At 40.4% G+C, this 25,390-nt stretch overlaps 1 protein-coding gene across 4 annotated transcripts in view; it reads right to left on the bottom strand.

The window, feature by feature from the left end:
• The window catches only part of MTMR6 (myotubularin related protein 6), a 55,002-nt gene that overhangs the window by 19,326 nt on the left and 10,286 nt on the right, over positions 1 to 25,390 (bottom strand). For 2 of the 4 annotated variants that reach the window (XM_050766856.1, XM_050766854.1), the window contains exons 1-5: positions 20,542 to 21,318; positions 8,956 to 9,072; positions 2,310 to 2,472; positions 692 to 849; positions 383 to 511 (exon numbers count right to left, since the gene is read on the bottom strand). In XM_050766856.1, the coding sequence (XP_050622813.1) occupies positions 383 to 511; positions 692 to 849; positions 2,310 to 2,472; positions 8,956 to 9,072; positions 20,542 to 20,565 (591 nt within the window). In that variant the 5' untranslated portion in view covers positions 20,566 to 21,318. Of the gene's footprint in view, positions 1 to 382; positions 512 to 691; positions 850 to 2,309; positions 2,473 to 8,955; positions 9,073 to 20,541; positions 21,319 to 25,390 lie in introns of those variants that run through there. The other 2 variants (XM_050766855.1, XM_050766853.1) reach the window with 1 other exon arrangement.

Consider the following 25,390-nt stretch of genomic DNA (forward strand, 5'->3'; position numbering starts at 1 on the left):
AATGTAAAAAATAGTGTTCTTGATCCAGGCAGTGGCTCACATCTGTAATCCCAGTATTTTGGGAGGCCAAGGCAGGCGGATCACTTGAGATCAGGAGTTCAAGACCAGCCTGGTCAACGTGGCAAAACCTCGTCTCTACTAAAATTAGCCAGGCATGGTGGCATGTGCCTGCAGTCCCAGGTACTCAGGAGGCTGAGGCACAAGAATTACTCGAACCAAGAGGTGGAGGTTGCAGTGAGCCAAGATCGTGCCACTGCACTCCAGCCTCGGCAACACAGCAAGACCCTGTCTCAAAAAAAAAAACAACAAAGTGTTATTTAAGATACTTAACCCTGAAGATGAGTTATACCTTATTTCTAAAATCAAAAGAAAAGCATCCTACCTCCTTATCTTGATGATAGTAGGAAAGAACTGGGAATCTTCCCTTGCTCCGGAACTTGGAACTACCAACAATGATGGGTTTGCTTGCTATCCGGGGAACATACAGTTCTCTGGGGTACGTTTCACAAATCTGTAAATATGAAACCAAACATAACCATTGTATCTCAGTTCAAAACCTCTTTAAACACCTTGAAACCTTATTAAACGCAAGAACAGCACATTTCAGTACACAGACAACTTGCTATGCTGACACTCTCTAACCCTCTGCTATTAACATTTTCTGAATTTCTCCAAAACGTTGTTAAGGTACCTTGTAGTCCCGGTTGGCATCAGACAACTGCCAGTGAGAATTTGGCACTCCCATCCTCTTATATTCCTCAGCGAGATCAATGAGCTGCCAGCCTTGTAGTCGTTCTGAATCATTTTGTTTGGGATTATAAGAAAATGCATAGAGATCTTCATATTTTGCTACAGAATACAAAATTTTAAGTGTTAGGTGCAATTTATAAGACATACTACAAATAAATGTAATTTTTCAGTTTTTTCCTTCATTTTTCTCTTTACAATCTTCAAAGAGATGGCTAATACCTGAATATATTTGATATTCAGTATGCAAATGATTATACCTAAAAAGCACACACATCAATCTGAGATGGGATTTTTTGTCATCAGCAAAAGTAAAGCTCATAAATACAGTTAGACTTACATGTTAAATCCTCTACTGCAGTATTTCTTTTTCTTAAAAGTAAAATTATAAAGACACTAATAGACATTTTCCACTAATCACTTTCCCAAATGAGATGTAAACTAGACTAACGTTATAATGAGAAGCTAGAGACAGCATATAGAACATGAAATTGCATTATACATCCCTATCGGACACTGTCAACTAAAAACAGCAACTGTTGCACAGAGCTCTTGAGGCGCTTTGGAATCATCTTTACTATAAACTCTGGCTTGAGACAATGGGATGTTACAGGCTTATGTCCTCAGAGAGAAGAATGAACAAAGACCTGCTCTGAGACCACTCTTGTAGGCAGCAATCCAGACTGCTCAACCGAAATCCAGTCCAACACAGAATTCAAGTCATGCTGGGGGAAGGAAGTCACCAGATCCACAGGGCATAAGTAGTGATAAGATTCTTCTTTAGTGGCTCACGCCTGCAATCCCAACACTTTGGGAGGCCAAGGAGGGTGGATCACAAAGTCAGGAGTTTAAGACCAGCCTGGCCAAGATGGTGAAATCCCGTCTCTACTAAAAATACAAAAATTAGCCAGGCGTGGCAGTGGCTGCCTGTAATCCCAGCTACTCAGGAAGCTGAGGCAGGGAACTGTTTGAACCTGGGAGGCGGAGGTTGCAGTGAGCTGAGATGGCGCCACTGCACTCCAGCCTGGACCAGAGAGTGAGATTCCGTCTCCAAAAAAAAAAAGTTCTTCTTTAGGACTGAACTCAACCTTACTTCTACTCAAATAGAATTCACCCTCTCTTGTTTCTCTGCTCATCTTCTGTATCTCCCACTCAAATCTATTAAATATTTTAGTCCCACTGCTACCAAAGGACCTTGACCTTCCTTAACTTTTTATTTGTAATATCAATTTCCAAGTCATTCTCTTTGATTGTGAAATACCCTCTTAAAAAATATGTTGTGCTACTTGCTATCAATAGACTTAAAAGATTAATATAAAACTGTGGTTTTGTAAGTCTCTACTATAAATGCTTTACTTTTTCCTTACCATTACCCCTTCCGATTATACCATTCTTAGATCAATAGTTTCTAATTACTTTCAGGCCAATTTGGGGGAGATAGAGTACACAAGAACCTGACAGAGTATAAAAGGATAAAATAACAATAATAAAACATTAAATAAAGTATCTTAGATAACCCATCTCAAAGTGAGCATGCAAGCTTTGGTCTCTAAGAACAATACCTTGTTTTGACAGTTGTAGCAAAGAGTTGTAAATATCATGGCAATCTCTTTCTCTGGGAACAATGAAATGCACGGTTCTGAAGTTCTTGCACTGAATCACAAGGGGACATCCAGAAGTAGTCAAAGCAAGTTTCTCTACTGAGGCAATATGGTGGTGTAATATCTACAGCATGAAAAAACATCCCGGTCATCAACATGGAAAGCACTGAATATTCTCTTCCAGAATGCATAAGTTTAAGAATGTCCTCCTCAACAAAAGTTGCAAATGTTACATACTCACTCAAACTTCAAGTTTTTTTTTTTTTTTTTTTTTTTTTTGAGACGGAGTTTCCCTCTGTCGCCCAGGCTGGAGTGCAGTGGCCGCATCTCAGCTCACTGCAAGCTCCGCCTCCTGGATTTACGCCATTCTCCTGCCTCAGCCTCCCAAGTAGCTGGGACTACAGGCGCCTGCCACCTCGCCCGGCTAGTTTTTTGTATTTTTTAGTAGAGACGGGGTTTCACCATGTTAGCCAGGATGGTCTCGATCTCCTGACCTCGTGATTCGCCCATCTCAGCCTCCCAAAGTGCTGGGATTACAGGCTTGAGCCACCGCGCCCGGCCTAACTTCAAGTTTTTAAATGACTGAATGCCCAAGGCAGAAATATGGGTGTCACTCTGATCCCTCCTCCATCTCTCCACATACTCAATACATTATCAGACCCCGGGAACTGCATCGCCTACATGTTTCTGTAACCTATCCACTTCTCTCTCTCTCTACTGTCACATCCCTAGTTGTAATGTCCCCACTGTTTCTCACCTGAACTACTATAGATAAACATCCTCCTAAACGCTCTCTCCATATCTACGCTTGACCCTCTGATCCATTTTCTACAACACAGTAGTGAACACTGAAAAGCAGACTAAAAAAAGGAAGGCAATCTCGTCATTTCAAGTCCCTCTCCCGATCACTGACTATGTTCTAGTGACAACAGCCTTCTTTTGGCTCTTCAAATGAACGAAGCTCCTTCACACATGGTCAGATGCTCCCACTAAATGGAATACTGTAACTCTACATCTTCATCTAAGAACTTCTAGACACACTTCTGGCCTTTGCTCAAAACTCATAATATCACCAAAAGTGTAGCCTGACATGCCCCACAACCCTTCCCAAGTAAGTTAGGCCCCCTCCCTTTTCTTACTGCAGCTTAAGCTATACTTTCCCTTCATAGTGATGGCAGCAGCGGCCTGTCTGGAGTGGCCACTGTGAGGATGCCAGCTGCAGTGGGGGAGGTGCAGCCAGGGTTGCGTGCTCTGCAGAACAGGCAAGACCTGGGAACAGGTGATCCCAGGGGAAGCCCCATGCCCTACCGAGTTGGCAGGGCTGGAGCCACACTCCTGGGCACAGCTGCAGCCGCCCAGCCATGGCTCTGGACCCAGGCATCCCTGCGTTCCTGGGGGCCTAGGAAACCCCCTCCCCCTGCAGGTTCAAAAGTGCCTGCTCCCGCTCCCTGGCCTCTTCCCACTCCCATTGCCTGCTCTGTGGCAGAGCAAAGCTGTGGACATGTCCCGACAGCCCAGCCCAGGTACTGTCGTGACCTAGCTGGGTGTGCATGTGCTTGGGGCGGCACTGACACACCAACCCCTGGCTGCCTTGGCCCCTCCGGAAACTACTTCTGAGGCTGAAACTTTGAGTGCCCATGAGCACAGGAGGGAGGCCCACGGCCTGCGGGTGGCATGGTGTGGCGTTGATCAACATTACATCTCCAGCACCTAACACAGTACCTGGAACATTATAATTGCCCCCCTCAGATCAAAAAGCTTACAAATGTTATATATCACACACTTCAACTTTAATTTTTTAAATGTGAATGCCCAAGCCAGAAATATGGATGTCATCCCTGATACCTCCTTTATCACAATAAGAGTTTACTAAATGAATGAATAAAAAGTCCTACTATAAACTCAATATTTGATGGTATTTTAAACATATGCTTACCATTCTCACCTACTACCAATAATATTTTGTTTGCTACTAAAAATGCCTACTGTTTCTTAATACCACTCCTATTAAAATATTTATAGAAAACTTTTCTGGAGAACAAAAGACCAAGGCTCCTAATCATGGCAAGAGATCCATTAATCCCAAATTAATCTAAAAATTCAACATAAATTTCAGTTTAAAAATTCCAATCTGCTTTGTTTTGTAGTGAGTGAGGGATGATTATTTATATAATACACATATATAATTATAATATTATGTTAATATTAATTATACATATTAAATCTAAAGTTCACCTGCGAAATTAAATGCACATAAATAATCAAGAAAAGCTTGAAAAACAATGAGAAGCAGCTGTCAACGGAAATCAAAACTACACAGAGAACAAATAATTAACACACACACACACACGTAGCCCTTACTTATGGCTAAGATTCAGCACCATTATCACTTATATTAATGGGACTCCGCTACTAAAAATGATCTAATAATAACATTTAAACAGAGAATAAGGAACAAAAGCTAACTATAGTATTACAAGTTGAGAACCCCTATCCAAAATGTTTGGGACTAGAAGTATTTCAAATTTTGGATTTTTAAAGATTTTGGTATATTTGCATTATACTTATTATACTTATCAACTGACATCCCTAATCTGAAAATCTGGAATAGCATTTCCTTTGAACATCATGTCAGTGCTCAATTTTTGGATTGGGGATATTCAACCTGTATATCACTGTTCTGATTTTAACTATAAAGACCCAAAAGTATATGCAGGAAGAAAATGATAAAGAAAACTGGTCCTACCACTAACTAGTTATGTGATCTTGAAAACATAACCAACTATAAAGTGAGAAAAAGGATATAAGGTTGGTAAGGCCCCTTCTGGATCTAAAATGTTCATTTCTATGGCTCTAGTATACTAAACAAACTTCATTTAGGGGAAACATAGGGAATATACTGATAAGAAAGCATTTAAAAGACAACAATAGGAGAGTAGAGAATAACACAGTTATCTTTTTGCTGCCCCTCAAACTGTATTCCTAGCAGCTGAAGGAACAGCTATATGGAAAGCCTTCATTTATCTCTCTACGGGATGGATAATAGAGAAAATACTGAAGTAAGTGGACAAAGGAGGGGTAGATGGAGTGGATGATACTATGACTAATTATTTCAGAAGCTACTGCTAGGTAAAATTCCTGGCAATTCTTGGATTGGTAAAATTTCTGGCAATTCTGGATGGAGAAGGGATCCAGTGCTTCTAGGGAATACAACGTCTCTGAGATCAGTATCTCAAGTGAGTTTCCTTAACAGCTGATATGGAATCATATATCAATTGGTCAGCCTTCTTCAGGAAATCAGAAGAGTACAATCAAAGAGAGAAAGAGAAGAGTACTGTATGTGCAGTACAGGGGTGTACCACAGAGCAACATGAATCTCTGGACAGGGAGGCATAATTGACCTCTAATCTTGATTCTACAGCTTAGAAAAATAGTATGAGCAGCTATGATTTACTGCCACTACTATGTTTTAGGCACAGATGTTTTTCGTACTTTCTCTCATCTAAGATTCATGAAAGTCCTACATGATGACGGATGCTATATACCCATTTTATGTGAGTGTTAAGCTCGAAAGTTACATACTTTTTGGCAGACACTGTTGGTCTGCCATTCCTCCCCACCTTCCTTACTTGCAACACCCTTTTCCCTCAAGAGATCCAAAATACCAGGGTCTGCATTCTCTGCCTCCTTTTCAGGTAGGAGTAGCCAAGTGTCCGGATTTTCAAACAATCAGAGGTTAGGGAAAGTCGGCTGGGGGTCCTTCTGAGAGAGCCTCTCCTCCCTGATAAAAGGAGAGGGGGCTACTGAGGAAAGCCTACCCACCTCTCCTGCTTTGCAAGGTTTGGTACCATGTTCAGTCAGGTATTCATTTACTTACAACCAAAAGTACCCTGACATAGTCGCCCAAGCAGTGAACAGCAGAGCTGACATTTGAACCCAAAGCTACCTGACAACACAGCCTACATGAGCTCCTTTTACTATGTTACACTGCCTGGGTAACACTGAATGAATTACCACTTCGCGGAGCTTCAGCTTCTTCATCTATAAAGTGGAGGTTCTAAAACCTGGCAGAGCTAGTGGCACAGAAACATGCTCAAGTCTCTTCCTCTCAAGCACAGAGACACAAGCCCCATATTCTAACCCCCTTTCCTACTTCTTTTTCTGCTTAGCACTTATCACTATGTATTTTACTTATTTACCTATTTATTGGTGACGTTATTCATATCTCTCAGCACTAGAATGTGGGCTCCATGAGGGCAGAATTCGTACCTGTTATTATTGGCTATTGTTTCCAAAATATCTAGAATAGTGATATGAAACACACTGTAGATGCTCAATAAATGTGTGCTGAATGAATAAGTGAATGAATTCTAAAACAGAAAAGGAAAAACAAAGAGTCCAAAATAGCCATGGCAATTTTGAAGAACAAGTTGGGAGGGTATGCTCTACTTGATATCAAAATTCATTTAAAAGCTATAGTCAATAAAACAGTGTGGTACAGTGTAGTCAGTATACTAAACGAATAGAAAACAAAACTCAAAAGCAAAGCCTCACATACATGGAAGATGTTTTTATGACAGAGCTGGTACTAAAGATGAATGAAATGAAACAATCAATAAATGGTGCCAGTCGTCTATAAGAAAAAATAAAAATGAATCCCTATTCACGTCATACGCCAAAATATTTCCCAGATGTATTAACAACTTACAGGATCAAACTTAAGCTTTTAGAAGAAAATATAGAAGAACCTTTATGACTTTGACATAGGAAAGGATTTCTTAAGTCACAACAGAGCACAAACAAAGAAAAAAATGAAAAATCTATAATATTAAAAATATAAACTTTAACTGAAAGACACATAAAAAACACAGAACACAAGCCACACACTGGGAAAAGCTATCTATGTCACACACATCTGACAAAGCATTATAACCTAGAACTCTTTATTTCTTTTCTTGAATAATACTTTTTTTTTTAATTCAGTGGGTACATGTGCAGGTTTGTAATATGAATATACTGAATGATGCTGAGGTTTGAGCTTCAACTGAACCCATAGCCCAGATAGTGAATACAGTACCCAAGAGGTAGTTTTTCAACCCTTGTTCCTCTACTTCCCTCCCTCTCACCTCTATTAGTCTATTAATGTCTATTGTTCCCATCTTTATGCTTATATGTACCCAATGTTAAGTTTCCACTTGTAAGTGAGAACATGCAGTATATGGTTTTTTGTTTGTGTTAATTCACTTAGAATAATGGCTTCCACCTGCATCCATGTTGCTGTAAAGGCCGATTTTGTTCTCTTTTTAAGGGGGCATAGTATTCTGTGGTGTATATGCACCACATTTTCTTTATCCAGTCCACTGCTAATGGACGCCTAGGTTGATTCCGTATCTTTGCTGAACAGTGCTGCAACAAACATGCAAATGCCCGTGTCTTTTTGGTTGGATGATTTATTTTCCTTTGAGTATATATCCAGTAACAGGATTGCTGGGTTGAATGGTAATTCTATGTGTAGCCCAAAACTCTTATAAAATCAATAAAAGACAACCCAATAAAAAAAGAAAAGGAAACTCTTTCCTTTTTCTTTATCTGCAAAGGGTAAATTCTTTGTAATCAGTTCATCAACATTACAATTGGACATCTACTAGATATGCACAAAATTTTAAACTGACAATATCAATGTTGTTGAAGATTTACAACACTGTGTAATACACTACTGAGAATAAATTGGAACAACTATTTTGAAGAGGTGACATACTTAGTAAGATTATATATGCACTTATTCAAGACCCCATAATTTTACTCCCAGGCAAATATCCCAGAGAAACTCTGGCAAATATACAGAAAGAAACATATATGTCTCATATAAATACACAAAATGTTGTTTACATGTATATGCATACTGCAACATTTATACTGGCAAAAAAAAAAAAAAATACCATAATTAAAATTTGTATAAAAACACTGGGGAATATACCAAACAATCCATTTGATCTGTTAACATGTACATAGTTTTTAGATTTTTAAAAATTAAAAGGAACAATAGGTATTTTATTTTTATTTTTTTTGAGACAGAGTCTCATACTGTTGCCCAGGCTGGAGTGCAATGGCACAATCTCGGCTCACTGCAACCTCCGCCTCTCGAGTTCAAGCAATTCTCCTGCCTCACGATCCTGAGTAGCTGGGATTACAGGCACCCACCACCACGCCCTGCTAATTTTTTGTATTTTTAGTAGAGATGGGGTTTCACTATGTTGGTCAGGCTGGTCTTGAACTCTTGACCTCGTGATTCACCCACCTCAGCCTCCCAAAGTGCTGGGATTACAGGCATGAGCCACCGTGTCCAGCCTAGGAACAATAAGTATTTCAAAATTATTTATGGAGATAAGAGTGTGGTATTTTATAGAATTCCATGTTACACATTCCATAACTGATTTATTAGAAGGGAGGGCAGGAGTGATCTAGAGACCAAAAAATATTTTGGTTGAGATAGGTAACTAATGATTAAAAATTGTGTTATATATTATGTTATACACATTCAAAATAAAACATGACAGACCAAGTTCATTATTATTATGACAAACAGTACAGCTGCGGTGCTCCTTACCCAGGTTTCTTTTTGATGAGAGTCTATAAATAATAGATGTGTAGCCGTAAGATACAGTGTTCCTGTTAATGACTTGTTGCTGGTACTGAATCGGTCAAGTAATTTTACTTGTTCTACCTAAAAGAAAAAAGATATTATTTTTCATTTCAAAAGTGGTATAAATTATTTTTCTGTTAGCCCAGGACTTACATGCACCATTCTCAATTTTTTCTTCGTTTTGTCTAAAATCATAAGAGCTTATTTAATACTTACTGTTAAATTCCATGTATCTTTTTGGGGAATGTATAACCCACAAATAACATACAGATTATTTACAGTTACAAATGTAACCAATAGAGAACCACATTGTAGAAAACAGTAACACTTATATTGAGGGTAGCAAGAAAGAGGGGTGCAGTACAAATAAGCAAAAACATTTTTCATATCCAAGAGTCAACATTTTTATCTAAAGTTGGAAAATCAAAATATAAATATATTATTATCTAGAGTTTTAGAGTAAACTACCATAAAAATTAAATCAGGAAACATTTAAATGGTTGCCAACTCCAACTAGTCTCTATATTCTCCTCACTATCCCACACCAGGGCAATGATTGTTTTTTGTCCACCTCTGGGCTTTTATTCACACCGTTCTCTGCTTCTAAAATCGTCTCTTCTGCTTAGCTAAGTGGCAAGTATTCTTCAAGACTCACTAACATCCTGCCTCCTAACATTAATCCTCATTAGAGAATTCGTTCATTACTTACATCTTGGCTTCGCATTCCTCTGTAGCTCTGAATTCCCTGGCACAGATTATGTCCTATGCTGCTTTGGCCTCCTCTAGTGCCTGAGCTGGTAAGGCACATAATATGTCTTTATGAATACTAGTAGACAGACACACACACACATGCACACAAACACACACACACGATGTTGCTGCTGGAGTGGAGAGTGGGACTAGGGCTACCCAGGAATGTGCAGGAGAGTACTGCTGGGAATCTTTGTGTTATTCATCCTTATGAAAAAAAGTAAAATAACCACTACCAACCTAAAAAATGTTAATTTGGGCCAGGCACGGTGGCTCACGCCTATAATTCCAGCACTTTGGGAGGCCAATGCGGGCGGATCACCTAAGGTTAGGAGTTCAAGACCAGCCTGGCCAACATGATGAAACCTCTACTAAAAATACAAAAAGCAGCTGGGCATGGTGGCACACACCTGTAATCCCAGCTACTTGAGAGGTTGAGGCAGGAGAATTGCTTGAATCTGGAAGGTGGAGGTCGCAGTGAGCCAAGATTGTGCCACTGCACTCCGGCCTGGGCGACAGAGTGAGATTCCATCTCAAAAAAACAAGCAAAAAAAAGTTAATTTATGTGTACCAGCAGGTTGTAGACAGTTTTTTAAATTGTTTATATCTTCAAAATCATCTAGATAGCTAACCACTAGCTCATTAATTCTACAATTTTCTCCCATATATTAATATATTTCATCACCACCAGGCGCAGTGGCTCACACCTGTAATCCCAGCACTTTGGGAGGCCAAGGCGGGTGGATCATGAAGTCAGGAATTCAAGACCAGCCTGCCCAACATGGTGAAACCCCATCTCATTAAAAATGCAAAAAATTAGCTGGGCATAGTGGCGGGCGCCTATAATCCCAGCTACTCGGGAGGCTGAGGCAGGAGAATCGCTTGAACCTGGGAGGCAGAGGTTGTGGTGAGCCAAGATTGCACCATTGCACTCCTGCCTGGGCAACAAGAACAAAACTCTGTCTCAGAAAAGAAGAGGAAAGGAGAGGAGGGGAGGGGAGGGCAGGAGAGGAGAGAGGAAGGTTTTCTACTTATAAACCTGAATAAAGATTTCTCTTAGAGGTCAACATTTATTTCATTGTTTAGGACCATTTCTTCCTTAAATAAAAATCTAGCTTCAGTTTACCACACACTGCGAATCCAAACTTAAAACACCTTTTAAGACAAATGGGATCAACTACTGTTTACTCCTCTTCATTGTGCGTGACTTGGCTGGAAAGGGCACTGTGGCCAACCAGCACTGAGCAATTACTGCAATATAGATCTCACCTATCTTTCTGGGTGGAGACACAGAGCCAAACCATATCATTTCCTAAGCTATTAAAACAAAGTTTTTAAGGCTCTAACAAGAAGATAACTGATGAATATACATGGAAATAAAGGTTACCATAAAGTATCAACACTACTCAAGCAAATAATCTGTGTCCACATCATTCAGTAGAGTTTCAAATAGCTTCTCAGAAAAAATTAAAAAGTCTACTGGCAAGTAGTTTAAAAGTGGGGAGGGGCTGATTTTATTACTATTTAATTAAATAGGAAGTTGGCTTTAAAAAGAAATCCACGTGAAATTTTAAATTTGTGGATTTTTTGAAGATCATAAATATTCCTGGTTGTGCTCCAATTATAAATCTCACATTGTAACTTCTCTATGAGGCATAAGTATCTACAAAGCTTCTATACATGGAAAACAATCACACCACTTTTCATTTGGATTTTATTCCTCTTCTGTCCATCCCCTGTCCACTATTACTCTTCCTCAGGGGTCCATTCTCTATAGGAAACTTACCTACTGTCATTATGTAAGCCTATACGTTAATGACTCCCAAAATTGTACGTCCAGCTCCCCTCTCTCCTGAGTTCATACTGTCTGCTACACAGATAGTATTTCCTGACATACTAGTGAGGTCTCATTATATGCCTATTGCTGTGACAAGTGCTTACCATACATTATTTCTTTTAATTTTGACAACTCCTATATAGTATGTACTAGTACTGTCCCCACAGAAACTGGGACTTGGTGAGGTTGGTTAGTCATCTCAAAGTCACACAGCGAGAAGCAGCTAGTGGTATAGCTTAGTCATAAACCTATGTGATCTGATTCCCAAGCCAAAACACCTTCCTACTATGCTATACTGTCTCCACTAGATGTGTCGGAGCCATGTTATACATACTGAAAGCAAAACTGATTTCCCCCTCACCCCTCACAAATAGGTTTCTAATTCTGTATTTTGGATGTGAGTTAATGTTAATCCTCCATCCTTATCAAGTCACCCACACTGGAAATCTGTGAATCATCCTATGACTTCTTCTCAATCCCCAACATTCCATCAATCACCAATTCCTATGATTTTTATCACCTAAATATTTTTAAATCTGCCCCTTCCACCACTATTAAAGCAATTCCTAAATTATAATGAAAGCCTCTGTTCATGTATCTGTCTTTTCCACTAAAGACTAACATAGCCCAGGGCAAAGACTGTCTTTCATTTACGCACGAATATCTCCTAACAGCTAGTGGTGTCTGACACAATAAATGTTTGTTGAACTAAGATGAACGGCCACAGAAAAATTATTTTCCTCAGGTGAAAACCAGAAGGTGTGCCCAATTTACCAGTGATCCCTTTTGTTGAAATCATTTGATTTATTAAATAAGATTCTTCTTTATCCCATTATACTTTTCCTCATCTATCTTTTCCCTACACAGTGGGTGAACAGTAGGTATTCATTCAGTAATTCTTGAATAAACCAGCATGTGGAACTTGAGTCAATTACACCTCTTTCCCTTATAAATTACCCAGTCTTGGGTTGTTCTTTACAGCAGTGTGAAAATGGACTAATACATGTACTCTATCTTTGTCTGCCTAATAAATATAAGCAATAAAGTGCTCTAGTAAATATTTGCAAAACTACTGCAGTTAGTAACCTGGTCAAGTAGGCAGAGTCCTGAGAGTCCTCTATGTCAAGCTGCTGTTCAGTTAGGTTGAAATGGAGAAAGAAAGAAGGATGCACATGGAGTTTAAAAAGCAAATTCCATATTTAAAGGTGCTCCATAGTTGGAAAAACTACTGTAAGTGATGAAAGCAAAGATCAGCAAAATGTTATTCACTAATGGGAATACAGAAAATACAAAATTCTCAACATAGGAAATACAACATTTATGTCTCGATAGCAGAGGCATAACATTTTATCTGATTAAAAAAAAACGTTAAGGTACAAAATCTGTACTGTAGATTAAAAAAGGTACAGAGGTTTTTAAGTACAGTAGTCCTTTAGGAAATATAGCTTATAAGATCATTCCAGTGTCAATGTGGAGAAAATGCTGGATTGATTAAGTGCAACCAGGTAAGAAGCTAATGAAGCCATCTAGGTGCCTGGTTCATATTAGGGCCTGGAGTAAGCTGTGATAGAGAGGAAGTCCCTCTTGAGATAATAACAAAACTGATAAGGGAAGGAAGAGAGGAGGAAAAACAGAGGTTCCTTAAGGGTTTTAAGCTTGTCACACTGGTTGCCATTCACTAAGATAAAGTAGTATAGAGAAGAAAACGTCCGAAAGAAAGGATATCTTTAATAAAATAAACTGAGGACTATCTTAGCATATGCCAACTTACATTCAAATCTATATAACAGAAAATCATTACATACAACTGCTTCAATAGGGTAATCTCTATGTGAAAGTGACAGATAGTGAAAGTAATCTGAAATCATTCCAAAACATTTATTTAGTATTTACACTAAAGTTCTCAAGAAAATAAGAGAATTTCTGAGAAAATACACTGATTAGTTTGCTCTTTGTGGCAAATCCCACCCCTCACCTCTAAGGTGAGACTGAGTCTCGCTCTATTGCCCAGGCTGGAGTGCAGTGGCGCCATCTTGGCTCACTGCAACCTCCAAAGAAAATCAAGTATTTTTCTTTACTAAAATCATTGGCATACAAATTTCAAACCACAGACTTAGTCAACTTCTAAAAACCAACTGCTTCTTTATATTTCCCCTTTTCACCAAGGAACTAAAAGTATTTTACAGATGTTGCTACAGATTTTCCCAGTCTGTTCTCAGAAATGTGTTAAGTCAGATGTTAGGAAGCAACTATAACTCTTTCAGGTCACTATCACTGTGAGGTACTACAGAAACTGTTAGGATCCTTAAATTATAGGTATCACCACAGCCAAATAGAAAATGGAAAAAAAGAAAAAAGCCTTTGGGAAAAAAAAGAACAAATGAAGAATAAAAATGGGGCAAAGAGAAAGGAATTGGAAGATGTCACTTCGGTGAGGAATGGTAAATGCCAACACACATTACTTTAAGGACTATTTAGCTGAATCGTTGCCAACTATGGGCCTACACTAAAAGGTACCCTAATGGTCTATGCAGAAAGTTCAAATTTCAGCCAATTATGAAGTCAGGACTGGAAAACACAGAGAACCCCACACATACGGATTCACATTCAGAAAATGTTGGGGCCACCACAGGTGTAGTGGCTCATGCTTATAATCCCAACACTTTGGGAGGCCAAGGCAGGAGGACTGCTTGAGACCAGGAGTCTGAGAACCAGCCTGGGCAACACTGTGACACCCTCATCTCTACAGGAAAAAAAATTGTTTTTTAATTAGCCAGGCATGGTGGCATGTGCCTGTAGACCCAGCTACTTGGGAGGTAGAGGCAGGAGGATCGTTTGAGCCCAGGAGGTAGAGGCAGGAGGATCGTTTGAGCCCAGGAGGTAGAGTTATGATCATACCACTGCACTCCAGCCTAGGTGACAGAGCAAGATCCTATTGGAAAAGAAAGGAGAAAGACAGGAGAAAGGACAAAGAAGAAAGGAGAAAGGAAAGGGGAAAGAAAAAAAAGAGGAAAGGAAAAGAAAAGGAAAAGGAAGGAAAGGAAGAGAAAAGAAAAGAAAGAAGAAAAGGTTGGAAATGAAAAACACAGGGAGTCACACAAACAGAATCACATTCAGAAAATTCAGACACCTCTTTACCCCTCAGGAAGAAGTGGCCTCTGGGACAGGAAGGGACCAATGGCCTTCAATCAGACTTCTGTGACCAACAGTTGTACTTATTCTACAACTACAACAATAGTCACGGTGGCTACTGAAGCAGAAAGTGCACCATCACTGCTCCTCTGGCTTGTTGCACTCCTTCCCTATAGCCAGGCACTCATCTGGGACTCTCAGAATCATTCCACACTGACATCCTGCCAAGAATTAGCTTTCAAAAACGGAGCACTTCAAGCTGTGTGCAGGAAGTGGAGAGCAGAGATCATGTTTTTTGTTCGTGTATCCCAATTTCCAGAACAGTGTCTGGCTGCATAAATTAGGAAATGAAACAGTCACAGACCTCAAGAGGGGAGAGAGTAACCTCAGATCGTAAATCCAGTGGGCACTTTTCAGTTTTATCTTACTTTGCTTATTCCATCAATGGCTTCCTATCTCACTCAAAAAAAAGCAAAGATTTTACAGTGGCCTTCGAGACTACAGTAACTTGCCCCTGTCCCCCAGCTTTAATCTTCCACTATGCTCTTCTTCACTCACCCTGCTCTAGCTGTCTTGCTTGTTCTTAGCAACCAGGCATGCCCTCAAAGGGTTTTTGCCCCCGTTGTTCCCTTTGTTGAGACTCTCCCCCGCATCCCCCATGTGGGGATGGCTTACGCCCTCACCAGTTTCAGGTCTGTACTCAGGAGTCACCTTCTCTGTAAGTGCTTCCCTAACCACTCGATTTACAGCGGTCCTCCCTTAAACCTCCTCCTCAACCCTCATACTCTCCAGAGCCCTGGCTTGCTTTATTTTTATCCATAGCATTTACCACCATCTAACACACTATACATTGAACTTAATTTTGTTTATTGTTATCTCTTCTCCAAATAGATAAGTTATAAAGGCAAGAGTTTTTGTCGGAACTTACAACAGTGCCTGGCCCAAGGAGGAAGCAGCCAGAGGATGGAGCAGAGAAGGAAATTAGAACAGGGAAGACTGTCCCCTTCCCATCTGTGCTTCACCTCTTCCAAATTCATCTGGCTTCTCCTCCTCTGCTTGCCTGCCCCCTACCCCATTTTTTTTTTTTTTTCTTTTTGAGACAGAGCATTGCTCTGTTGCCCGGACTGGAGTGCAGTGGCATGATCTCGGTTCACTGCAACCTCCATCTCCCGGGTTCAAATGATTCTCATGCTTCAGCCACCCAAGTAGCTGGGATCACAGGCATCCGCCACCATGCCCCGCTAATTTTTTGTATTTTTAGTAAGACAGGGTTTCACCACGTTGGCCAGGCTGGTCTCAAACTCCTGACCTCAAGTGATCCTCCTGCCTTGACCTCCCAAAATGCTAGGATTACAGGCATGAACCACCATGCCCAGCCTGCTTGCCTTTTTAAGTGTTTAGACTATTCTCTACAGAGTCTCAACATATTCTTGCATAAACTCATCCAAAATAGAAATTTCAATGATTTACCTAAACACAACTCCCTCCCAAATCTACTCTTGAAGCCAGACTTTTTCCCTCACACTAGATCCTCACAATCAGCTAGCTACTAGAAAAAGTCTGACCACCCAAGCTTCTATTCATCCCCTCCTCTCTATTCTTACTCACACTGCCCCAACTGACTAATCAAATCTCTTGATTAGATCATTATTCTGTGAGGCAAGAGAGTGTGGTTAAGAGAATAGGCTTGCTATCAGAAAGACCTAAATTCAAGTTCCCACCTCCACCTCTTCTTTGGCAGAGCTAATTGTGCGAGCCAGGACAAGTTATTTTATTTATTCTCTCAGGGTTTCAGTTTCCTCACCTGTAAAATGGGATAGTACTAGTGAAAATCAAAACAGCACTTTACTTGGAAAAAAGCCTTCAGGTGCTCCTCAAAACCTACTGGCTCTTATTTCAAAGACAATTTCAATACTATCAGTTTCTCCTTATTCTTATTTTTATATCTCCTTCCTTCTTTCAGAGGGAAGATATATTTGTACACATACATGGATGATATCACATTCTAATGACAAAAAGAGGGAGCAAGCTAAAGAACAAGTTAGGCATTAACTTTTGTAATAACTCAATTTGGGCCTTAGTAGCACCAGATTTTTATGAGACATTCCATTTGATTACAAACTCTAGCAGTCAGTCTTTCATTTATAGCTTAAAAAAAGTTCTTCCATTCCATTCAGTAAAGTTCCATTCACAGATAAGACAATATCATTTGACATCAATATAAGATGTCAGCCAAAGTACTGGCAGAGAAAGGAGAAAGACTGCATGAAGAACTGTCTCTGCATATTTCTCATTGTTTCTTGGCAGGACTATGTCATTATGGCAAAATCAGAGCTCAAAGCGATAGGCAGTAGCTACATGATTCATAAGTGAAGCTTGGAAATGCTCTTTCAGAAATCCAGATTCAGGGACTTGACATCTTTGATGCTATACAGTTAGTAAACCAAATGTGACCAAAACAGAATGATATATATGTTCATTAGTATTCAGCTAAAATACTTAATCTGATAAAATTCTGATTAGCAAGCAACAGTAATCCTAAATATTATTTAAAAACAATACCACATAAATATTATTTATGGCAAAAACAGGTTTGGGGGGAAAAGCTCTTAGAATTATTATCAGCATTTATTTCTGAATTAATACGAATGCACATTTAACAATTAGATTAAAACTAGAGAGGCACTGGAAAAAGCATACATAGTCTTTGGAGTTAAACACACCTTACTTTAAATACTAATTCTATCTCTCATGAGCTAATTGAGCAGGTTTCTTAAATTCCTAAGCCTATTTCCTCCTCACCTATAAACGCAGATAATACTACCCAACTGACAGGGTTATTTAAGAGATCAGTGATGATACTGTATAAATTAACATATTTATGCAATTGTATATATTATAAAGTAATAATATTGTATAATTAGCTATACTGACATATAGTTGCTCAACAAATGGTAATTATTACTTTTCAAATACAGCTGATTGAACAACATAAATCACTAAATAGTCATAAAGGACACTCTACAGTCAATTTTGATCCTAATGACTAAACTACATAAAGGTCAAAACAGCTAATCTAAAACAATCCACTTTTGGTTTCTAAATACTTACACTTATTTTTGCAGCAAAACTAACTAAATCCAGATGAAGGCTATGCATAATGGAAACAAAAGGTTGGCTATGTTCAAACCAATCTTTTAAGAATAAGTTATTTTCCCAATACATTAATAATTTAAGAAAATGTTACAGTCCCCACAACAATTAACAGAACGTACCCTGAGGTCCACCTCCATCTTGCTGTGATACACCCAGTGTCAATAGAGCGTCTGGCACATACTAGGTACCTAGCAAATATTTACTTGCCGTCTATGTACACTCACTTAATATTACTCCAGAGTAGTGATCCAATACTAGAAAAACAACCCAAAGTAATAAAAGAGCATATTTGAAAAGTAGTTGTAATAGAAAATCATCAGAAATTTCTTAGTCTCTAAAAACGCCTTATTAAACCACCAGCATGGGACCACTGTGTAAAGATAAGTCAAAATCAGAACATTACTTGAAGAAAAGTTCATCCATTGATAAAGAGGAATATCAGACAAAATGAAAGTCAACGGTGACAACTTTCAAAGAGCTAATAAGAGGGGCTACAACTCTACAAATAAAAACAAAGATATATATTCATAATACATTGAAGGAGGAAAGATTTAAAATAACGAAGAGATCCTCAATATTTTCCAAGTCTGTTCACTCTTATCCACCTAAGAATAGGATTTGCTCTAGTGGATCAGATTCAGTTTACTTTTACTGATTTTTTTCTTCTTTTTTTTCCGCCCCCACTATGTCACCCAGGCTGGAGTGCAATGGCTCGATCTTGGCTCACTGCAACCTCCACGTCCTGGGCTCAAGCCATCCTCCCATCTCAGCCTCCCGAGTAGCTGGGGACTACAGGTACACACTACCCGACACGGCTTTTTTTTTTTTTTTTTTTTTTTTTTTTTTTTCCTTTTGAGACTGAGTCTCCCTCTATTGCCCAGGCTGGAGTGCAGTGGCGCCATCTTGGCTCACTGCAACCTCCACCTCCCGGGTTGAAGCAATTCTCCTGCCTCAGCCTGAGTAGCGGGGATTCCAAGCGCCTGCCACCACGCCCGGTTAATTTTTGTATTTTTAGTAGAGATGGGGTTTTGCCAGGTTGGACAGGCTGGTCCCGAACTCCTGACTTCAAGTGATCTGCCCACCTCGGCCTCCCAAAGTGCTGGGATTACAGGCGTGAGCCACCGTGCCCAGCCAATTTTTTTGTTTGTTTGTTTTTGTAGAAACTAGGTTTCACTATGTTGTCCAGGATGGTCTCGGATTCCTAGGCTCAAGCGATCTGCCCGCCACGGCCTCCCAAAGTGTTGGGATTACAGGCGTAAGCCACCGTGCCCAGCCTTTTACTGGTTTTCGATTGTGTGCTATGCACCGTAGAAAGCACATGAAAAACAGAGGAGGTTCGAACTGATGCAGAAGTCAGTCACGTGCACTTAGCTACTATATAATACGTATCTGGAACCAATACAAGAACCTGATCCAATGTCTACTCTAGTCCTCTTTTCCATCTGTGCACCTTCTACTAGTTTGGTTATAGACTTAAGCACCCTTCTATTTTCAAAATTTAAGTACCAACAACTTGAATTCTCAAGTTATTTTATCTTTCTTCTCTTAAAAAAAACGTTTTAAGGGGTTAGTTTTCAGCATCTTCAATTTTGTTAGATACGGTATGCACAACGTTAAAGACAAACTCTAATAAAAATTCATGTGTACCTTTAAAAGGTTTGTGAAACATTTAAAAAAATTGTAAAAACACAAATTCTTCTTGGAATAATGAAGATAACGAACATCTGCTGGTTCCCTAAATGAGCCGTAACTTTAAGATGGCCAGCAACTAACAGGGCTTCAGCTTTGCCAAAACGTGGAGAGGCTGCCTTGCAGTGGGCTCGCAGTGATTTTAGAATGTTACTCTTCCCGTCTCGATTTATGTTTTTCTCCCTCCCAAATTTAAACTTAAATGTCGTTGGAAACGTAATTTGGTAATATTCTGATGTCATTTCCTTTCGTTTTTAAATGCGTAATGAAATAAAAATATTTGTTCGTTCTCAAAGTTCTTCCACACACAAAAATTAAGCGTGGAGTGTAATAAGATTAATCGAGTAAAGCTGCATCCCGCCTTTTAAAATATGGAATAACATTCTCCCCTTCTCCAGAACTCCTGTTAAACTGACTACTGACACTTAGGACAATGCCTGAAGTTTGAAGCACCTACACGGAAACACCGGATCCGAAAAGACTGGAGACCGAGACAGCAAAGGGAGGTGCCGCGGAGAGCTGATCTCGGCTCCTCCAAAACTCGTATTGTGCATCTGCGACACGGGACAAAGAAATGTGAGCAAGGACAAGCTTACACAGCATCATAATGTTAATTTGAAGACCGATTTTCCGGTAGATGAGGCAACGAAAGGCCGAAAGACCCCAAAGTTAAAGGAGCCTCAATTTTGCCCGAGAAAACGTAGAGCTAGGAGGGCGGGGGAAGTTTTCCCGGACTTATCCCTACGCACCCCGAGATGTTGCAGGAGGGACCCCTGCTCCTGTAGGTAAAGGGGGCCTCTGCACCCCGCTGGGCCCAAGCTGACCCTGCCCTCCAAGACCAGGCCTGGCCAGACCCTCCCGCCCCGGGCCGGGTCTCCGCCGGGCCGGCCCCCAGCCCCGGTCAGGCCAGCCGAGCCTTCGTCTCCTCCTGCCTCAGCCGGGTCAGACCAGGGCCCCTGAAGACTGGTCGTCCCGCGCTCGACTACCTTGGTCGTCCGGATATGCTCCATCGCGAGGAGACGTCAGCCAGCAGCCGGCCTCACGGGCGTACCATGGGGCTAGAGAAACAGGGCGGTGACAGCCACAGACAGCTAGCGGGAACTCCCTCCGCCGGCCAGCGACGCGGGTCCGTCAGCCGGCCCCGGTAGCGTCAACCGCGCAGGCGCAGCCGGCGAGCGCCGTCTCCTAGAAACACTTCCCCAAACCTCGCGGCCTCCCGGGGAACAAGGGGCTGGCGGACGGGCAGAGAGTCTGCGGACCGAGAGCGGCTTGCTGGTTCGTCCCGGACCGCGGCGGATCCCACAGCGCCCCCTGCTGGAGGAGGCCGATGCTGCTCACCACCCCTCCCGAGGCCGTTTGTCGTCCCGCAGAGCCCACGCGGGGCGGTCGGGGAGGAAGACTGCGCGAGAATGGATCCCCAGTAAAGGGCGCTTGTGGGGTGAGGGCAAGACTGGAGGATGTTCTGGGGTCTGTCGCCATACCAATGGACACCACCAAATTTAGTTTGAGCTGCAGTTCTACTCATAAGAATGTATTCTAAGGAAATAATTAGATTTGGAGTTATTATTCTAAGGAAATAACCAAATAACGAAACCAGCCTTATTTGAAACAAATCTCCAATACTACGGATTCCTTATGTAAAGTATGATGATTAGCTAGTCCTCAATCTGGTCTGCTGTCAGAGTCCCGCCTGCTACCTCAATTCCATACGATGTCAGCACCAGCCTCCATTAAAACTCACCCTGCAGAGGGATATCACGTAATGAAAATGCGAATGCTGCATTACAGAGGGAAGAAAAAAACTGGCTATAGAACAATAGGTTCGATGTAACCGTGTTCTGTAATTTTTATTTATGTAAACAAAAAGTTTACATTTCTAGAGGAGGGTTATTTTTGTTAGAATGCGTCTAATGTGGTACTTCTCAGCCTGGAGTGAGTGTTCTCCCCAGGGGACATTGGGCAAGCTCTGAAGATATTTTTGGTTGTCTCAAATGGGGGTGGGGGGTGGCGGCGGGGGGCAACTGGTGGGTGGAGGCCAAGTCGCAAGTCAGCTGCTGAACACCCTACTAGGCACCAGACCAACCCCCCAACAACAAGGAATTAATTATCCGGCTCAGATACGACAACAGTGCAGAGGTTGAAAAAACCTGCTCTATGCCAGGTGCGGTGGTTCAGGCCTGTAATCCCAGCACTTTGGGAGGCTGAGGCGGGCGGATCCATTGAAGTCAGGAGTTCGAGTTCGAGAAACCCTGCTCTACGTTTCGTAAGTATTCTGTACTAAGCGAATTAGGGTTTGTAATCTTCAGCTTTCTTACTGCGATTGGTGTTAGAAAAGCCTAACATCTACATTTTCTTTTATAATTAAAATTTTTGTTTCACTTATTTGTTTCATTTTGTTCAAGTTGTCTTGGCTTGTTTTGTTTTGAGTGCCTACTATGTTTCAGACAGATTGCCAACACAATGGAGATGGTTATTAAACACAACAGCCTTTGTGGTGGAGTTGCTGACTCCTTTAAGGTAAATATGTAAGAAGAGTTACATTAAACCACCTAGAAACCAACCTTAGTACAGTATCACATCCACCCCCTCCCCCCCCAAAAAACCCCACAAAATCTGTTCAGGAAAAATATATATACACGAATATATATGGAGAGAAAGATAAAAATAATGTAGGTCTTTACTGAGGATTGCTTTTTGAGAAAACAGAAAGAGGTGAATTGTATAGCACACAGCAAGACTTTCTTAATAAAACCTCTTTATATCATTTTCCTCCCAATTTATATCTTCCTCCTTCCCCATTCCCCTACAGATCATCCTCCCTCTTCTCATCTCCTCACTTCTTGTGTCCTCTCTTTACCAATTCTCACAGAGAGGCCATCACAATGATGTCAGGTGACCAAATGTACTGAGTGCTTTGCAGGTATTCGGAGGAAAATGCTATTGCTTTCCTTATTTTAGAGATGAGACAAGTGAGACACAATGAAGTAAAGTAACTTGCCCCATATCACATAGCCGATAAAGCCAAGATCCATGTTATAAAGCCAGACAGGCTGACTTCAAAGTCTGTGTTCTTGACAACTGTTTTACATTGATTGGCTTCTCAAAATCCATATTAAAGTTCTATTTATGTTAATATGATAGTCTAGAAAATTACCTAGCTTTACAGAAATAAAGTAAAATAACAGACAAAATATTAAATGACATTTCTTTGACTCTTGAGTTGACTACTCTTGCACTAGATAGAATATTCCTTATGGTTAAATCTGACAATCACTCAGTTCCATTATTTTTCCTCAAGACGTCTCTTTAGAGGTCTCCAGATGCTTCTAGGAGCCTCTTCTCCTTTTGCTCCAGTTTGTACTTGTGTTCGCTGAGCTTACTGAATGAGTATTATCCTGGGACTGTCCTCACCATGGGCCTGAGAAATGTGTTGGTTACTTGCGCTGAATTTTTAGATCCTGTGGTTTATCTTTCTTGATTTACTTACTTGCATTGTTTTATTTTGATGTAGTATATTCTGTATTAACTTCCTGAGAAAGGGTGAATGCAGCATAAATCCTTGATGGGAAGTTTGACTGGGTCTAGAATTCTGTAATTTTAATTAGGATTTTGAAAGCTCCCAGAGACGTATCCTAACTTTCAATGCAGTTCAGAAATCCGATGGTGTTCCGATTTCCCTTTAGGTATCGCTTCTACTTTCTCAGGATGCTTTTTGGGTCTCTTTATCGCCAATGGTCTAAAATTTCAACAATAAACCTTAGCTTTCTTGTTTATTTTTCTGCCTAATGTTTTGAGCTCTGTAATCTGAAAACATAAGTCCTTCGATTCTGGGACATTTTCTTGTATTATTTCTGTAATAATTACTGTTTCATTCTTTTTCCTTCTTCCTTTTTCTTTCTTCCCTTTTTTAATTTTTTTATTCTTTTCACCTGTCTTCTCTCCTGCATCTTTCTTCTTTCCTATTTCCCTCTTGTCCTTTCTCCTTTCTTTTTATTTTGTTTTATTTTTATTTATTTATTTTGAGACAGGGTCTTACTGTGTCACTGAGGTTGGAGTGCAGTGGCACAATCTCGGCTCACTACAGCCTCGACCTCTCAGGTTCAAGCAATCCTCCCACTTCAGCCTCCTGAGTAACTGGAACTACAGGTGGGCACCACCAAGCCTGGCTAATTTTTGTATTTTTTGGGTTTTTTCCATGTTGCCCAGGCTGGTCTCAAACTCCTGGGCTCAAGTGATCTGCCTGCCTCAGCCTCCCAAAGTGCTGGAATTACAGGTATGAGCCACTGTGCCCAGCCCCTTTCTTTTTTCAGTAGAAATTCCTCGTCTGACTCCCTAATTTTACTATCCTTTCACTCCTATTTTTTAAGTATTTGCCTTTCTAATCTACTTTCTAGGAAATTCTTACAACTTAATACTCCAATGTTTCTAATATTTTTAATTGCCGCAATTATATAGATATGTATATTTGTGTGTGTATATACATATGGTGTATATACATATACACAGATATACATATGTGTGTATATACACATATACACACATATACATGTACATACATATATAATTGTAGACAAACCTTGTGCTCAGATCTTGGATTCTTTTCCTTTTTCTTTTTTGTCTACTGAGCACAAGGTTTGCCTTCCAAAGTGCTGGGATTACAGGCATGAGCCACTGTGCCTGGCTTATATTTTTATTTTCTAAGTGTTTTCACTTTAAATAGACTTTATTTTTATTTATTTATTTGTTTGTTTTTTAGAGATGAGGTCTCGCTATATTGCCCAGGCTGTAATGCAGTGGTGGCTCATAGGCGTGATTGTAGTGCACTCCAGCCTCAAACTCCTGGGCTCAAGCTACCTCCTGCCTCAGCCTCCTGAGTAGCTGGGAATACAGGTAGGCTGTACCACAACATATTCCAGGCTCACCTTGCATCTTTCCCACCCCAGCCCTAGAATCATCCATTTCTCCAAGGAGCTCTGGTTCCTTTTATTGGAAAATGATATGAGAATCCAAGATCTGTTCTGAACCCAGGATGGTAACTGGAAAAAAAAAAAAAAAAAAAAAAAAAGAATCCAAAATCTGAGCACAAGGTTTGTCTACTAGAATGTTATTGTTTCTAAGTGAAGAGATCTTTTTGGTTACATACATTTTCCTATTTTTCTGTTTTTCAGTTTGTTCATTTATTTGTTTTCTAGCCTTCTGCTCTGATACATGTAAGATCTCATCTCTCCTAGGTGAATAATAGTTTTTATTTATTTATATATTTCTTGTAATTTTTGCTTCCTGAACTCTATTGCTGTTAGGTTCTCTCTCTGCTGTTTTGGCCTCTGACTTTGATGTCAGAAGCAATCCTCCAATATCTGATCATCTTTAATGGTCCTTTCCAGCAATAAAATGTTGATTGGAAACTTACCCTTTATAGGAGAACTTGCCTATTGGCAAGCTTCACTACTGAATGATGGAGCAGGGATTTGGTACTTTTGTTGGAGGTCCTGCATCATTATTTGAAGACCCTGTGCATGTGAAGGGCACAGGGAGCTCTGGGAACAGGTGTCCTGTTAGCAGCAGTAGCTAAGTGGAAGCCCCAGTCAGGTACCATATATAGGATCCAGATGATACAGGCCATCTGCTTCTCTGTCACCAGTTCTCCCCTTGGTGATTACTGCAAGGAACAAAAGGACCCATTTCCCCACAATACAAGGGGTGGGACATGAAGAAACAGTGGAAAGAGAAGAGGTTCATTCACTAATACTTGTTTTATTGTTAGTAATATTTATAAAGCACATGATCCAGTCTCAGAGAATTTCAATATGCACCTGTGTTCCTACTTTCCTATCC

Source organism: Macaca thibetana, chromosome 17, assembly GCF_024542745.1.
Source record: "Macaca thibetana thibetana isolate TM-01 chromosome 17, ASM2454274v1, whole genome shotgun sequence".
Lineage (NCBI taxonomy): Eukaryota > Metazoa > Chordata > Mammalia > Primates > Cercopithecidae > Macaca > Macaca thibetana.